General features: G+C 37.0%; 4 protein-coding genes and 1 pseudogene across 4 annotated transcripts; 3 read left to right on the top strand and 2 right to left on the bottom strand.

Moving 5' to 3' along the window:
• Positions 1 to 778: 778 nt before the first annotated feature.
• On the bottom strand, positions 779 to 1,762 carry LOC107747890 (UPF0488 protein C8orf33 homolog). Its single transcript, XM_016562504.1, has 4 exons — positions 1,505 to 1,762; positions 1,344 to 1,421; positions 987 to 1,189; positions 779 to 877 (listed from the first exon to the last, which is right to left on the bottom strand). The coding sequence occupies exons 2-4, from the start codon at positions 1,366 to 1,368 to the stop codon at positions 779 to 781; spliced, it is 327 nt and encodes a 108-aa protein (XP_016417990.1). The 5' UTR covers positions 1,369 to 1,421; positions 1,505 to 1,762.
• Positions 1,763 to 2,224: 462 nt separating this feature from the next.
• LOC107747853 (histone H3.3-like) lies at positions 2,225 to 4,815 on the top strand. The gene is made up of 4 exons (XM_016562463.1): positions 2,225 to 2,313; positions 3,327 to 3,473; positions 4,484 to 4,637; positions 4,730 to 4,815. Exons 2-4 carry the CDS (start codon positions 3,346 to 3,348, stop codon positions 4,808 to 4,810), a joined length of 363 nt encoding a protein of 120 aa, XP_016417949.1. The 5' UTR covers positions 2,225 to 2,313; positions 3,327 to 3,345; the 3' UTR covers positions 4,811 to 4,815.
• On the bottom strand, positions 4,814 to 5,680 carry LOC107747852 (protein ccsmst1-like). Its single transcript, XM_016562462.1, has 2 exons — positions 5,526 to 5,680; positions 4,814 to 5,183 (listed from the first exon to the last, which is right to left on the bottom strand). Exons 1-2 carry the CDS (start codon positions 5,603 to 5,605, stop codon positions 4,844 to 4,846), a joined length of 420 nt encoding a protein of 139 aa, XP_016417948.1. The 5' UTR covers positions 5,606 to 5,680; the 3' UTR covers positions 4,814 to 4,843.
• A 250-nt stretch (positions 5,681 to 5,930) lies between these two features.
• chlsn (cholesin) lies at positions 5,931 to 11,760 on the top strand. The gene is made up of 6 exons (XM_016562461.1): positions 5,931 to 6,062; positions 6,475 to 6,625; positions 7,283 to 7,405; positions 10,833 to 11,068; positions 11,176 to 11,257; positions 11,473 to 11,760. Exons 2-6 carry the CDS (start codon positions 6,560 to 6,562, stop codon positions 11,653 to 11,655), a joined length of 690 nt encoding a protein of 229 aa, XP_016417947.1. The 5' UTR covers positions 5,931 to 6,062; positions 6,475 to 6,559; the 3' UTR covers positions 11,656 to 11,760.
• Positions 11,761 to 13,101: 1,341 nt separating this feature from the next.
• LOC107747850 (peroxisomal 2,4-dienoyl-CoA reductase-like) lies at positions 13,102 to 17,109 on the top strand (annotated as a pseudogene).
• The last annotated feature ends 352 nt before the right edge of the window (positions 17,110 to 17,461 follow it).

Below are 17,461 nucleotides of genomic sequence, written 5' to 3'. Positions count from 1 at the left end.
AGCAATAATGTATGCTTAATAAAATGCATAGAGAAAATATCGCAAAATTATGCAATAGAAGTACGTAATATCTAACTATGCATCTACTTAAGGCAGAAATCCTGTTGGTTGATGTTACAGTGTCAAATCATAAGTTGAAGTTAAAGCAAAACTCTTCATGTGTTTTAGTGAAAACAAAAGGTTTTGTGTCTCCATCAGTCTTTGTGTGTTCATTTGTCTCCCGGGGCCCTTGCAGTGTGTGTGTCTCTTGAGATTTGTCTGTTTTGTTTGTGGGGTGTGTGTTTCTCTCAGCTCGCCGGTGAAACACTGGTTTGCACTCAGAGACACTGGTGACCCGGGCGGAGGTCACTGCTGTGGAAAGAGACATTAATTTTGTAAGAATTGTGTAAGCAATTTTTGTCAGAATATTATAAGGCAGGTTTTATTTTTTTAATTTTTTTAATGGGCTCTGTGGGAAAGTTTTTTTGGGGGGAAAAAACCCCTGTAAAACTGCCAAAATAAATAATTAAAAATAAAGTTTTAATTACCTAAATAAATAAACACACATATTAAGATTAATTCTAAAAAAAATATATATATTTAAAATTATTAAATATAAATAAACATTTGATTTAAAATAAATGTATAATACATTTATTTTAATATATGTAAATAGTTTTAAAATTAAATATCAATAATGTAACAATAGAAGCTAATTAGTTAACAAATATTGTAGCGGCCCTTTAATTAAAAAAAAAAAAAAAAAAAATTTTAGACATATGAATGTTTTTGCCCCGTCTCACTCACGTTGTTTGCTGGAGGTTTTTTGAGTTCTCAGGCCGAGCTCGAGCTGTTCGATGCACCAATCCAACTCTCGACTCAGCTGCTCATCAGGAGTCTAACACACACACACACACACATTTGCCACAGCTTATATATTTATATAAACACAACAGTAAATATGTATATATATATATATATATATATGCAAATGTGTATGTGCTTACCAGTTCTGTGGTCTCTTGTTTGGGTGTTTCCTCGTTGCTTTTTACCCCTTTCTGTTGATTATCTTTCCCGTCACCTGTTTTCTTTTTCTTCTTCTTGTGTTTTTTAGCATTGGTAGGAGTGTCAGCATTTTGGGCTGTTGTTTTGGGGTCCTCGCCACTCTGGCCATCCATGATTTTCTCGTTTTCCAGTATTCTGGTTGTTTCTGGAAAGCATGAACAAATTTAGAGCTTTTTCAGAGCATTTATCTGCCCCTTAGATTGCATGCTAATAAGTCATACAGTGCAATTCAATATAAAAGTCTGCAAAATAACACGTAAATTCATATTAATCTGATATGGTTTGTAGTGAAATCTTACCTGTTCCAGCTGATTCCTCTGCCATAGCTGAGGTTTGAATCTTCTGATAACACAAATAAACTAGCTGTCTGTTCTTTCCTATGAAAAAAAACACTAACGATCACCTATCGAGTGTGCACCGCTTAAGGAAAAATGTAAATGTGATAGAATCAATTAATTACTTCTGCTCGAAGCGTTGGATTTTCTTCTTCTTCTTTCTTTTACTGGCAACCGCACTTCTTCTTCTTCTTCTTAGTTTTATGGCGACTTGCAATCTTTGCGCATATCGGGCAACCGCACTTAACAGTGGCGTTGGATTTTCAAATATGTTTACAGAATTTAGCTACGCATGTGTGAAAATCCCATATGTGTGCACCAAACAAGGAGCTCCGCCGGCAAAACATTTACCATTCTAAAGGTTCCTACTGCAGCACAATAAAATTTACCCTCCTTTTTAGGCAATGGTGACACAAAGACCGCACTAAAACATACTGGATCTCAAAAGCAATGTATCTTTTCGTCATTGTTTGCGAAGCAACGATTCTCGCAATAATTTACCAATAATGTTTTGTATTCGCTATTATTAAAAGGAACCGTATGGGACGGTTGTTTTTACATGGTTATGTAATCCACACCAAAGTGGTTCAGGGCTAGAAATGGAAGGATTTTGAAAGCATCTAACACGGATGTTTCACGAAGATTGTTAATTAAACGTTCATATAACGCCATTTGAAATTTAAAAACAGTTTCGATCTGCAGAAACAGACCGAAAAGCCATTTACAATTACATCAAAACCGCGCTAAAACTATTATAAATACATACTAAAGAAGAGTAAATCTGCCCCTCGCTGCTCCAGCCAATGAGAGTCGGCGTGGGCGTGGCTTAACCTGCGCACAGACGTCACTGACTGTATAAATACAGGGCAGCTCGTTCTGCCCGTGACCGACGTCCCTTGTTTTGGGTTTGACGGATTATTCGAAACAAAAAATCGTAAGTGTCGTTAACGGTCGGTCTTAAACCAACAGAAACTTTCTTATGGTGTGTTTAGTCTTTGGTATCGTGTTTTAAGACTTTTTGTAACATAGAAAATCTCTTTAGTCTGCATTTTGTGTTTAGATTCATATACGGCGATTTTAGATGATTTTTGTCGCGGTAGCAACAAGCTAAGCTAACTAGGGCGAGCTCATATTTACTTCTGCTTTATTTCAGAAGTTCGTACACTATTTTTACCTTTAAATTTCTGTTTTTTAATACGTAAGATAGTCTCACGATACGCGTCGTTTTCTATTTAGCCGCTTTCAGTCGACAGTCACTGAATTGTCGGTGTAGACAAAGAAAAGGCTGTAATTGGTTTTCTTGGGCGCCATGTTACACATAAAGGCAGAAACGTGTCTCTGTCTCGTCCTGAGATGGTGGACTTCACTACTGCATTAATCTGAGCTTCCACAGCTCGATTTACCGGTGGTTTCTAATCTCTTTCGCCGTAATTAAAGTGAACGTGGTGTATATGTAGTACTAGTTGCTGAATGGTTGAATGAAAGTCGCTGCCGTTGAAGATTTTTGCTTTCAGGCGGTGTGTGTGTGTGTTGAATGGGACTCCGTTATGTGTGTGTGCGTGTGTGTGACCCAGTGTCCCACTGTGAGTTGTTCAGGTTATTGATTCTCCACAGCAACACGCGTTTCTACTTGCTTATATACATATGCGACTTTGCATATACTTTAACTAATAAAAGTGCAGCGTTTATAGAATTACAGTTTTATATTTTACCAGCTCGTTTACCTTTAAGTATCCATTTAGCTTTAATCTCCTAAATGGCGCCCCCATGTTGTAAAGGGCTTCTTTAGGATATTGTTGCCATGGTGTCCTTTTCCTAAACATTACATGTTTCTGCATGACTGTATTATTGGGCGGGACACAAGCGGGAGTTTTGTTGTGGATTACGTCATGGCGCGCGGAATTCCCCGCGGCTGTTGTTCTTTCTTACCGGTTTTTCTCTCTTTAGGCCGCTTCATTAGAGTGCCATGGCACGTACTAAACAGACCGCTCGTAAGTCCACCGGTGGTAAAGCCCCCAGGAAGCAGCTGGCCACCAAGGCGGCCAGGAAGAGTGCGCCCTCCACCGGTGGAGTCAAGAAGCCCCACAGATACCGGTAAGAAACACTGAACACGTGTAGTAGTAGATAATTGTTTATCATTATTACGTGTATATATTGGAGGTTTTATATATTATCGTGTACGTACTGAATGTTATTCAGTGTATACACGACGATATATATTCACTATATACACAATATATGTAAATAGTTTTATATATTGTATGTATACAAGATATTGTTTTATATACTGTATTTTATATAATGTTTAATTACAATTTCATGCATTTTTTTTATATTTACAGTACATGCATGAGAGAATTTGTTTTTTATATATACAAGAATTGGTGTATAAGCTGAATATCTATAAATATGCTAGAAAACTTTCACTTAACACTTTTGAAGAGATTTTTAACGGAGTTGAGCCAGATGCAGTGTTAAGAGTTTAGCAACAAAAAAAAAACTCATTTATTATAAATTCTTGCAATGAAAATTTTCAGAAGCTGGCATGGCGTTAAACACAAACTATAAATATGCTATATTAACACAATATATTTATATTCAGCATATGTGATATAATGTATACGAAATGAATGAATGTATTAAATTGTGTATGTTATAGATATAAAACCATATGTGTGTGTGATACAATGTACATATTTAAGAAATGTGTATGTAGAATATATAAAAAAAAATTACATATGCGTACTCTACATATATTCAGTAGACACACACTATATATATATATATATATATATATATATATATATGCATGCATATATACAAATGCTTTTAATTTGTGTATACATTGTTTTGTACATACTGTATAGATGTGTTGTATATGCATATTGTGTATATACATGTGTGTGTATATATTGTGTATTTACTGTATATTTATATTGTGAATGGACTCAATGTAACCGTTATGTATTCAGTATATGCGTGATAATGTATGTACATGATTGTTAAATAAACAACAATGTACTTTGCTTTCTCCTCAATGGATTTCATGCATTATCCCAATAACAGCGAATCAATTTATGGTTTTCTGCTCGTTTCCCCCTCAGTCCTGGAACTGTGGCTCTTCGTGAGATCCGTCGGTACCAGAAGTCCACAGAGTTGCTGATCCGCAAGCTTCCGTTCCAGCGCCTGGTTCGTGAGATCGCTCAGGATTTCAAGACCGACTTGCGCTTCCAGAGTGCTGCCATCGGTGCTTTGCAGGTGTGTGTTCTAGTTCTGGGTTGTGTATAGATCTACCTCGCACTCTTTTTGTTTGGTCACTCCTAATGATGTTTTCTCGCTCTGGTTTGTAGGAGGCAAGCGAAGCATACCTGGTGGGTCTGTTTGAGGACACCAACTTGTGCGCCATCCACGCCAAACGTGTCACCATCTAAACATTCCAAATTGAAAATGTCCCTTTTAAGCCACTATGAGGATTTGTTTTTGACGCCGACTCCCTCCTGTTCTTCATCGGACAGCAGTCCTGGTAAATGTTCATGGAGGTTTTTCTCCAGAGACTCGTCGATCTCCGTCTCTCTCCTGAAAATACACCAGACGACGAAGCCCACTCCAACGAGGCTGATGGGCAGAACCTTCCACCAGGGCCGCTGGTAGGTGCTGCCCATCGAACGGTCCACTTTCCAGGTTCGGTGGCTGGCTTTGCTGGTTGAGAACTGGATGGGTTTGGATGCTTCATTATCATCTGGAGGTTTTCTGGACTTTGCATTAAGCGGTGATGTTAAGGACAGCATCCTTGAGGCGCATGGTCTACAGAGATAAAGATTTAATGAAACATTACTTTAAAAATGCCAGAAATAGCATTGCATTTATTTCTAATATTCTGTGGTGCTTGTATTTGCTAAACAATAATTAAAATGTCATTTACACAGAGATCCCTCTAGCCAAGGTCAGCTTAGAATTTAAGAGATCATTGAAGAGTGTTTAAAGAAAAATCGGTCAGAATTCTGTTCAAAAACCATTTGAATACGTTTCAATTAATTAAAGGCTTGTTTTAATTAATGTACCATACAAAGCAAATTGGTTGCATAAATTCTACTGAGGTAAATGATGGTTATTTAATAACCTATACAAAAAAAATTATCCACTTACCTTAAATTCGCAAGTGTTCTGCTTGTAAAAACATCGTGACCCAAAGAAAACCGTGATAAATGCAGGCAGACTTTTGACATCTTCAGGGTTTCTTCATAACAGGCGTGATTCTCTCAGGTCATATAACGAGCGCTCCTGTAAATTCTGCCCGGAAGGAAAACTACAATGAACTGAAACATAGTTCCGCTTTGATATTTAGGCGTTTTTAAAGAAAACAGTTTGTCTGATCACTTCATATATATATATATATATATATATATATATATATATTGTAGAGTGGTACATTATATTACAAATGTTGTTAAAATGTCATCGTATGAAGCGAGAATCTTATTCTAAGATTACGTGATAATACATATAAGAACTACATGTCCCAAAAGTCTAATTACCAACCAATCAGGGATGCAGATTTTACACAGCCACAGCAACGTCATCAAACCTGGCCGCTATTCCATGGCGCTGTTTGTCCACACGTGGTTGTAAGGAAATTTTGGAAGGTCTTTGTTTCCCTTGCAAGTCATCTTTATATTTCTTTAGGTAAGTCATCTTTATAACTTACATCTATAAACGCAAACACGCAATTATGATGACTCTCCTTAACTAGTAATATTAATTAATGTGTGTGTGCTGGGTAGTGCATGACTACATCTCTGCTGCTATATTATACGTTTAAATAAATTACATTTGTTTTTGAAAGAAGTCTCTTATGTTCACGTGATCCTTCAGAAATCAGTCTAATATGCTGATTTGCTTTTAATTGTTATTAATGTTCAGTGGAAATTAACAGAAAGCTCAAAAGAGCATTTCTTTTGTAGAACCGAACAGAAAACGTTTGTGACATTATTATTATAAACGTCTTTACTGTCACTTTTGATGAATTTAATGCGACCTCGCTGAATAAAAACGCGAATTGCTTTCAATAACTAACACTTGGGCTGTTTTCTTCTAGAATTGCTGAGAAAGTGAAGAAACTTGGTCTTGTAGACGGACCTCGGCATTTTAAGAAAAAGGAGCTCAAACGCAGTCTGGATGAAATGACGCATGTACAAGATGAGAGAAAAAAGCCAAAGAAAGGCAAAAAGAGAAAGGCTAATGATGAGGTGTGTGATGCCCGGCAGACATACATTTATTATAATAACACATGCATAATGTTTCAATAACATGTAACTTTTGACTAGCTTGTCTTCCTGGTGAAAAAAAAAAAAAGTCAGTATGTCACTAACAATATACTGTTATGTCACGTATATCATTATTGTTCTATAAAATCAAGAGTGACTCATAATCTGCTCAGGCAACAGTGTTTATGTCCACATGTAGATCTGTTCAGCTGTGACCTCATTTGTAGAATGCAAAAAGTGTATGTTTTAATTCTTATTTTGGCTTTACAGGACTCTTAAGCAGTTGCCATCCCAAATCAGAAACATTTCTTATTATTTTCAATGTTGAAAACAGTTCATATTTTTGTGGAAACCATGATTTTTCAGTTTTTTTTTTTTTTGAAAGGTCAAAAGAACAGCATTTATTTGAAATGGAAATCTTTTGCAACATTCTAAATGTCTGTACTGTCAGTTTTGATCAGTCTAATGCATCCTTGCTGAATAAAAGGATTCATAGTATTAAAATATTCTTTCTTTCAGTGGATAAAATCAAGAATTTAAATTATTCTCACAATTTTAAAGCTGCTGTGTTTTGATGTTGTCGTCAATTTGAGTGCAAAGAGAGTTTTTTTTTTTTTAATTCCTATTTTGAATTTGCAGGACTCCAAAGCAGCTGTTCCTGAATCGGATCTGGTGACGCCACAGAACGATGAAACAAACACACTCGCTGCTACAGGGAGAGCAAAAAAGAAAGCGATGATGAAAAAGAAAAGTAAAGCTGAGGTGAGTCAAAATAATCAGCTTTCTTCCCTTACAGTAAAACGGTAATATTGTGAAATATTATCACAATTTAAAACAACTGATTTCTATTTGAATATATATTAAAATATAATTTATTCCTGTGATGCAAAGCTGAATTTTCAGCATCATTACTCCAGTCTTCAGTGTCACATGATCCTTCAGAAATCATTCTAATATGCTGATTTGCTGCTCAAGAAACATTTCTGATTATTATCAATGTTGAAAACAGTATCTTTGCAGAATCCATGATTTTTGTCAGGATTCCTTGATAAATAGAAAGTTCATTTTAAATTATCTTTACTGTCACTTTTGATCAATTTAATGCATCCTTACTGAATAAAAGTGTTAATTTCTTTAAAAAACAAAAGAACTTGTCCTGTGCCATTACAACATGACCATGTTTATCCCACTCTGTCACACACACACACTCTCGACCCTCCTCGCCGCTTCTAAGGTCACGTTCTTCCTCTTCCTTATTCTCGTGCGAGCACGAATGGTGCGCATTTGTGCATGTTACACACGGACAGGGAGGTGTTGCTCTTGCGTTCTGCGTATGCAGGCACGGCACGTGGTGCGCGACAAACACCTGCAGTTTCCGTCTAAAGGTGTTTCCTAGCAGGCTATAGACGAGTGGGTTCAGGCAGCTGTTGGCGCAGGCCGCTAAGGTCACAACGTGTCCCGTGAGCGGGAAGCGCTGCCACAGAGTATGGTTTCCACGTCGCCGTGAGGCATCTGTGTCACCGTTCAAAAGATGCACGCTGATGAAGACGTTTTCTGGCAGCCAGCATACAAAAAACACGCTCACGGCTGCGACGATCATGCGCAGGGCTTTTGTTCGCTGCGGCCGTTCAGAGCGCAAAAGCACACGCGCGATTAAAGTGTAGCAGACGCCCATCACGCAAAACGGCAAAGCGAATCCCAACGTCACTTCCAGCCATTGCACCTCAGCCACGTCCGCAAAACAGAAGCCACGCCCCCATCCGTGATGCACATGCGCAGTAGCGAATGGAATCAGTGCACAAGGTGGCCGCTGCCCATATGGTCGCGCAGGCCCTGCGTGCAACACGTGAACGATGCGAAATGGAGGCGTTTTCAGGTAGCGCTCGTGTTCTTAGGCCGGTCAGCACAAGGCAGCGGTCCAAACTCATCCATGTGAGGGAAAACACGCTGCTGTACATGTTGACCTGTAGGAAAATCGCCATGCATGAGCACAAGACTGCATCGTCGTAATAGTGCGCGCTCAGGTTGAACACTTCAATTAGTGAGTCCAGAACCAACACTAGGTCGGCCAGGGCCAAATTAGTAAAGTACGGGTCCGGCGTGCTCATCCGCTGCCGAGAGTCAAAGTTCACCAGCAGGATGAGGATGTTACCCATGAGGCCGAGCGGGAAGAGCAGGATTGTGTAGATGCAGGAGAGGAGGAGGCTTATGACGTAGGCGTCCGAGGAGGTGGAGTTCGTTTCGTTGACGTTATTAACGGACCAGTGCAGGCTGGAGGAATTTGGTTGGAAAGTCAGCGGATCTTCCATCGTCTTCCCCTCTATTACTTCCGTTGTCACATTGCTTGGAAATATGCCGTTTTCTGCATTTTGTTGTCTTTTCGAAGTACTAAAAAACAGAAAGATGCATGTTTCAGTGAGAATCTCAAAGCTTGCTCTAAAGTCATTGTTATTTTACTGGTGAAACAGTGTAAAAATGCTACAGTAAAAACCTGTTAATTGGTTAACTGGTAGTTAAGTTCCCTTGGGGTGTCCAATTCAATTCCTGGAGGGCCACTGCTCTGAAGAGTTTAGCTCCCTCCAACCCTAGTTAAACACACCTGAACCAGCTTATCAAGGTCTTCAGGATTACTAGAAACTTCCAGGCAGGTGTTTTGGAGCTGGTTGGAGCGAAACTCTGCAGGACGCCAGCCCTACAAGACCTATCTAGGACATATCATGTAATTTTACAATAAAATACTGGCATCTTATCAAGTCATCTTAAAGGAGACATCTTATGCCCCTTTTTACAATATGTAATATAAGTCTCTGGTTGTTTTTTTTAGATCTGTGTGGCAGCAGAAATATGCAGTAAATAAATCAATAAATGCACTGCTCTCTTGTCTCCTCTGAGGCTGGGACTGTAAATAGTGTTCTGTGCTCGTCTGTGCAGCCAAAGACAGAACAGTTAGTATGTTCTGCTCAAACTTTTGCCGTGGTATTACACCGTTGTCGCTTGGGAAATCAAAATGACGGCGCCATGGGTGTAAACTTACAGATTAAGGGGCGGTAATATTATAATAAGATCCCTTTGCCACGTCACCAAGGGAGCGAAATCAGACGCGCTCGTTTTCTCAGACGCTTGCAGAAAAAGGCTTCCCAAAACAAAGTTACTGGGTTAATCTTTTTCACGTTTCCTTGGTTGGTAGATGCACCGGGGACCTGATTATAGCACTTAAAACCTGGAAAAGTCAGATTTTCATGATATGTCACCTTTAAATTTACAGTGAAAAAATGTAAATTGACATTCCCAGAATTTCCTGTGTGGTTCTTCACATTTGATGGATTTTCATTAAAAAAACTGTTTCTTCTTAGTTTGTACAAAACAGATTTTAGTACTTCAGTAGGTTGGTATATTACCATTATATCAGTTAATGATATATATATATTTTTTTGACTGTTAACCTAAATTTCAATCTGTGAAGTTAAATCTGTAACCATATTTTTTTTTAATTGTACAATTCTATTTGCCGTTATTTTTTTTACCATTAAATCTTGCAGATTTTATTTTACAATGGGATTTTCTGATAGTTTGCAATGAAGCATTCAAAATAAAGATCTTACCTTGCTTATTGTATTGTCCAAGTTTATCTGTGTGTATTACGTTGTCCTCCTTGTTTGCACTTTTAGGTCCTTAAAGGTCATTAAGAAATAAATGTAGAATTCTTTGATTTGTAGATATTCTTTTCTTTCTCCTTTCGGCCATACTAATGAAGCAGACGTCTCTTCTGCTGAAGTCTCGCTGTCTCATGTACAAATACGTAAATACAGGAGGGCCAGGTTGTGCCAAACAGACACATACAATGGTCGCCTCTGTTTACCCCAAACAATATGATGGAGAAATGCTCCATTACCTCCTCTGCTGGCTGGAAAATTAGACAGACGGAAGATACAGAGTTTCATAGTGAAGGAGAATGCGTGTATTTGTGTGTGTGTGATGTTCAGAGGGAAAGATTTATTTATTTATTTTCAAGAAATTAGTACTTTTATTTTAGAAGGGCACATTAAATTGATCAAAAGTGACAGCAAAGACATTTAAAATGTTGCAAAAGATTTGTATTTCTAATAAAAAGCTCATTAAAACTTTTTATTAATTGAATCCTGGGGGGAAAAAATGCAAATATTAAGTGACGTATGATTTTCTGTCTTAGAGTACTGGAGATATGAACACCTCACAGCAGCAGAAACCATCTGGAACAGAGGATGAAAACGGCTCAGATGGTGAGGAAGATCTGAGTCCTGAGGAGAAGCGAGTGCTGGAGAGAAAGATGAAGAAGATTCTGAAAAAGGAGGAGAAGAAGAAACTGAAGGAAGAAGGCAAAAGCATAAAAAAAGACAAAGTCCAGTCAAATCTTGCAGAGAAGAAGGCGCTGGAATACCTCACATGGCAAGACAAACATAGTTATTTTTATGCATGTATGTGTTTCCCAATTCTACCAGAGGTTGTCAAACAGTGTTTTAATGGATTTACTTCATGTTTGTGTGCTTGTTTAGCTGGTCTGAGAGACGGGAGGAGTGGAAGTTTCACAAAAGCAGGCAAATATGGTTACTGCAGCACATGTATGACACCACAAAGGTACAAGAAACTTCACAATCATCATTGATCTCTACAGCTTTCCACACTTATCACAGTAATAATACACAGTAGTAATGATTTTGTGTTTTAAATCATGCATATGGTTTCTTTTTTTTTTCTTTTCTTTTTTTTAAACCAAAAAAGTACTTTTTTCATTATCAATTTCAACTGTTTTCACTGCATATGATATGCATGCATTTCTCTCTCTATTTCAGGTGACTGACGATCATTTCAAAGGGTTGCTAACGTATCTTGAAGGTCTGCGCGGAGCGTCGCGAGGCATCACATTGCAGAAAGCTGAAGCCATTGTGCGCTGGGAAGGACAAGGAGAAGAGGAAAATACAGCGGATGCTGAAAAGAAAAAACAGAGAGCCAAACAGGTCGTCCAGTTGTTGTGATGGATCAGAATATTGAACAAATCATCAAAATGAACTGTTTTTGGTGCTTGTATGAATTTGTCATTGTACGTTTTCATCCATTAAATGATTGCTGTGGTTTTTATCTACCAATAGGCTATGCTGTGTTTTTTTAAATCACGTTTAAAATAAGAAAATAGGTTTGGCTATCTTTTAGTATTTCACTGACAGTGTTGGGGAAAGGTACTTTTAAAAGTAATCCAATAGAATATTGCGTTACTGCCTAAAAAAAGTAACATTTACCTTTTATGGAAAGTAATGCGTTACATTACTTTTTAAATAAGAAAGTTAAACAAAGTTCAAAGAAAGTTCAACACTCATCAGCAATAAAAAAAAAATGAAACAAATGTTATGTCTAAATTCATTTTTGCTTAGTATGGTTGAATTGAATCATCGAAGGTCAGCAGCAAAGACATTGGTTAATAAAATGAGATTAAATACATAAAAGACATTTGTTATTTAATTTATTATTGCAGGTTTGCATCATTCTGAGTTTGCATTTCACTGTTTTTACTTGTTTTTAGAAATACTGAATCTGTTTTTGTGCAAGTGAGATAAGTAAATGCATGTTCACGTTTAGTCTAAAACTACAGTAAGCATCATGTTTACACAGCACACACAAGGCCTCTGTACTTCTCTTAACATGGGGACAGGAGAGCTGTCAGTCATTAAATGGGAAAACTAATTTTCATTTTCGAAAACTTAAAAAGTAATGCCATATTTTAAGTTACTCTAAAAAATCGAATTTGCTTGTCACTCGCGTTACTTGTAATGCGGTGCCCAACACTGTTCACTAATAATAATAAAAAACATTAAAGGACCATGCAACCACATTGGTGTTCTCTGAAATGCCTTTGAGTGATGTAAATAACATATTATATGAGTGCTAATCATTCTAATGCCGTCAGTACTTTTTTGAAGTCTCAGGAAACATGGAAAAAAAAAGCTCAGAGCATTTAAAAATATATATTTTTATATATATATATATATATATAAAATAAGAACAGTTTTTATCGTTCATCATTGAATTTAGTGATGTCATCATCCAGCTCAGTTCATTTTAAATAGTATCTTTGCAATCATTTGCAATCAAGTCAACGATATCGCTGGAAATTAAGTGTCCTCAACTAAGCAAGCCAGAGGCGACAGCGGCAAGGAACGAAAACTCCATCGGTGACAGAATGGAGTAAAAACCTTGGGAGAAACCAGGCTCAGTCGGGGGGCCAGTTCTCCTCTGGCCAGACAAAACCAGCAGTTCAATTTCAGGCTGCAGCAAAGTCACATTGTGCAGAGGACTCACCTGGTTCCTGTGGTCTTGTCCCGGTGGTCGTCTGAGACAAGGTCTTTACAGGGGATCTGTATCTGGGGCTCATCTAAAATAAAAAAGCGGACTACATTTCCCATAATGCCATACGTGGGCACGTTCGTTTGACGTCACACGCATCTCGCCAGGTATAGAAGTCCATCGTGCAAAATGAAAACAACTGTTGCATAAACTTCATTCATTACGCGGAAGCTGGTCACATATGCAAACGGATTCACATTTTGGGTAACGTAACTCTGGACTTTATTTCACGCTTTGTTTGGGTTTTTTCTCGCTGTCGCATTGCAAAAACAACGAAGTAAAGCGAGAGGTTGCTAAATCACATTTCTAATACTTTTAATAGATGTAGATTTTTAGTAGTCCGACTGTCATCTGCTAATGCAATGTAAGAAAAAGATGGGTTTTAACATGCAAATGACCTTTTAATGGTTTTTAATGTGCATTTTTAGAAGGATCATGGCAGAGAAACCTCAGCTGGTCAATAATTCACCAGAGGACGTCGAGACTGATGAGTGCATGAGCACATACACACACATGTCTACAGCCCTGATCTTCTCATGTAAGCACAGTAAACACTGAAGTTTTCTTTTTTTTTCCTTGCATTTGAAATCCATGCATTGTTAAATATGCATATATACATACATAGACACAGAGACTTGTTTTTGTGTGTTTGCAGTGATCAGGTGGCCTTTATAACCGGTGGAGGGTCAGGTATTGGCTTTCGAATAGCAGAAGTTCTGATGAGGTGAGTTGTCAGTGATTTTTTTCCACTGTAGTTTCTCGCTGTCAACACTTTGTCCATGACTGAACCTCTCAGTTTGACGTTTTCAGTCACAATTGCCTTTTATAGTGACGCACACATTGATCTTTAACCTTTGGTAACATGTGGTCTTCTCAAGCCTGCATCTTCAAATTAATTTCAATATGTTTATAATCTTGCAAAAATCGTTTGAAGCTTTTTTGTTGTTGTTGTTTTTTGTTCAGGCATGGTTGTGACACGGTCATTGCCAGCAGACATCTGGAGAAACTCGCTGAGGTACTGTTTCTACAAATCTCCAATAACTCACTCAGTGACATTACCTTGATGAAGAGTCATTCATCTTATTGTGTGTGTTAGGCTGCAAAAAAGTTAACCAGCACTACAGGCAGACGGTGTTTGACGATTGCCATGGATGTGCGTCAACCAGAGATGATTTCTGCTGCCATGGATGAAGCCTTGAAGACATTTGGACGTGTTGACATACTTATTAACAGTAAGGCTTAAGTTGGTCAAAGGCTTAAGAAGGTCAAACACAGTGCCTTAACCTGTAATAAAATCATATCTTTTCCAAAACATGCAGTGTATTACCAAAGAGATCTTGATTCTGTAGATATAATGATGTCAAAGATCAACTAACACCCTCTTATCATGTTTCTTTTGATCATTCTCAATGTGTGATTACACACTATGCAAACACATGTACTTATGCAAATAATTAGACATGTTTGTGGTTTACGATTTTTATTTCACAGATGCTGCAGGTAATTTCTTGTGTCCAGCTACATCATTGTCATTTAACGCTTTCAAGACCGTAATGGAGATTGACACCATGGGAACTTTCAACACCAGTAAAGTCATCTATGACAAATGGTTCAAGGTAAAAAAAATATAAATTTCAAGAGTTTTTATTAACTAAATATCTCAGTTCTTGGCTTTTTTTTTGTCACATGTAGAGGTCTCTCTGTATTAAGCAGTAGTTTATTGTCAGTGTCTCATAGTTTGTGGCTGTTTCTTCTTTATCTCAGGATCATGGCGGCTCCATTGTTAACATTTCCGCCACACTGGGATACAGAGGTCAGGCTCTCCAGGTGCATGCTGGGTCAGCGAAGGCGGCAAATGGTTAGTGTCATTTTGGTTGATGTTCTGACATAATTTTCTGTTTGTCTGCTTTATAAAGTTGTTTTTATAAACGTTAGAATATATAATAAGTATTTAATACGAGTAACAGTGTTAGAATGGCACTTGGAAAAAAACATACACAAGACAACAATAGTGTGCAGATTAATAATTAGTATGAAGACTGATGTTCCTCATTTGTAAATTGGACAAAAACATGAAGTAAAACACATTACATTTGTGGTTTAAAAATGGCTTGAAATCAGTATTTCCCCCTTTTATTTATTTATTTTTAATTCATATTGCTGGTCCCTTTGTGAACAATTTATACATGCATATAAATTTTGAACACATTTTTGACCCCATAATGTTGGATAAAATTTCTTTTTCAAGTTGACTGTGAGGATAACAGATGTTCTGTAGACTGAAAAGACCAATTTGGCACAATGATGAAAGTTAGTTAACTTAAAAAAAAAAAAAAAATTTAAAAAAAAGGTTCTATAATATAAAAATATTAATATATATATAAATATATTCAATATAACAAAAACTTAAACTTATTTTGTTTCTGATTCAACATTTCTTATTTTCATTTACTTTAATTTGAAAAACTAAAATACAAAAAACAAAAAAAAACTAAATAGACAAAATAAAAAAAAGAAATAAAATGACAAAAAAAAACAAAATTAAAGTGAGAACAAAATATATATAAAAATTCTAAATAAAATAAAAAATATATAAATTATACTAAAATAATTCTGCGATAAAATAAGGACTAATTATCTGCATATGTATATGTGTTTGTAGATGCCATGACAAGGCATTTGGCGGTCGTTTGGTGGTGTGAGGGTGAATACAGTGGCTCCAGACCCCATCTCTGGCACAGAGGGTTACCGTAGACTGGGTAAGACAGTTGTGTGTGTGTATCCTCATTCTAGTGTCAATATACCTTTTTTTTTTTCAATATCACTGGTTTTTCAGGTGGTTCACATTCAGAGTCAGCGGGGGTTTTCCGCAGCATCCCGGTGCAAAGAGCCGGCAATAAGACGGAGATCGCACATGCAGTTCTTTTCCTGGCCAGTCGCGCGGCTTCATACGTCACCGGCGCTATACTGGTCGCAGACGGAGGGGCGTGGCTTACCTCAGCCAATGACGTGGAACGGCTGCTGGGTATTGTCTCATCTCGCTCTGCAAAACTATGAACAGACAGCACCGCACGCAGGTGTGTGTGCCTGTGCTAGAAGACAGGTGTTTGCTAGTTATATAGGACTGAACTGATTAACATAAATCAATAATTATAATAATTATTCAAATGCTCAAACACACTTATGAGAAATCTATTTTTTTTTCAAAATTCTGTGATCTTGTGAGCAAAACAATCATTTTTTCCGATGTATTTTTATACTACTGTATGATTGACCTGTGAATATGTGGGTAATGTTTTGGTATATAAAATCTCATTCTAACTTGGTTTCTCTTATGTTTCTAGGTTTTTGGTTTGCAGAGAAAAGAAAGGATAAATAGCATGAATATAGAGGATGAAATCAACAGCAATGGACCAGTTGTCGTGCCAACATCTGTATGATAATTGTTGAATATTACAAAAACGTCCATATTATTTTTCACCCCAAAATTAAAGAAAAAAAATAAGAAATTATATTCTGTGTTAAGAAAATTAAGCCTAATTTTAGGACTTTTAGAATGAAACATTCCACCCAAATTCTAATTTTCATAATGCTGTTGCTTAGTTGTAAATTCTCATTCTTTTCATTGGATTTTCAGCATAAATTAACATCAGTACAAAGAACAAGTTCCAATTTTAATCATATACATGTTTTCCTACTTTATGATAATGAGTTTCTTTTGTCTCCTTACAGGAATGACTGCATTTTTATGCAAATATATTTTCTAATTTTCTTCCTTTAATTTTGAGGTGAAATATGACGAACATGTTTTTGAATTTTATGAGTCACCTGGTAAGATATTTATAGACACCCTTAAACTGTGTCTTATTACATGACAGTTATTGACATTTCAAGCATGTTTAACCACAGAGTATTAGTAATTATAATGTATTTACTTCTGGTAACATAAATGACCACTTTAGCACTACATTAATACCGTTTTTTAATTTTCAGTTACAGTACATGTATAAAATTTTAGAAAAATTATGTAAAAATGATTGTGTTCTTATATACGTAACAGTTCTCATAATAAATCTTTTATCATTCTTGTATTACCTTTTCCGGGGGTATGTTGTTAGCTGTAATATCTTTGATCGTACACATGGGGGCGCAAGAAAATCACAGGAAATAACTGAAAATAACACCGTTTAGTTAACAAATCAGCATTTCTTCCAAGTAAACGTTATCTACTCTAATTCTGGCAAACTGTCTCGATTATGTTAACCACTATTTTCACCTCTAGCAGTTTTCAATTGCAAACGATGGCATCATAGCCGTCAGTTAACTGATTCGCGGGAATGTGACATTCAAAAAAATACCGTTATAAATCTGCATTCCATCATCACCATCGCAACCAAACGCACAGATAACCGCGCGAGGAATGATTCTTGACGCCTGTGGTTT

The sequence above is a fragment of the Sinocyclocheilus rhinocerous genome, unplaced genomic scaffold, assembly GCF_001515625.1.
Source record: "Sinocyclocheilus rhinocerous isolate Xijiao unplaced genomic scaffold, SAMN03320098_v1.1 scaffold799, whole genome shotgun sequence".
Classification (NCBI taxonomy): domain Eukaryota; kingdom Metazoa; phylum Chordata; class Actinopteri; order Cypriniformes; family Cyprinidae; genus Sinocyclocheilus; species Sinocyclocheilus rhinocerous.
This window is presented reverse-complemented; position numbering and strand designations above follow the sequence as displayed.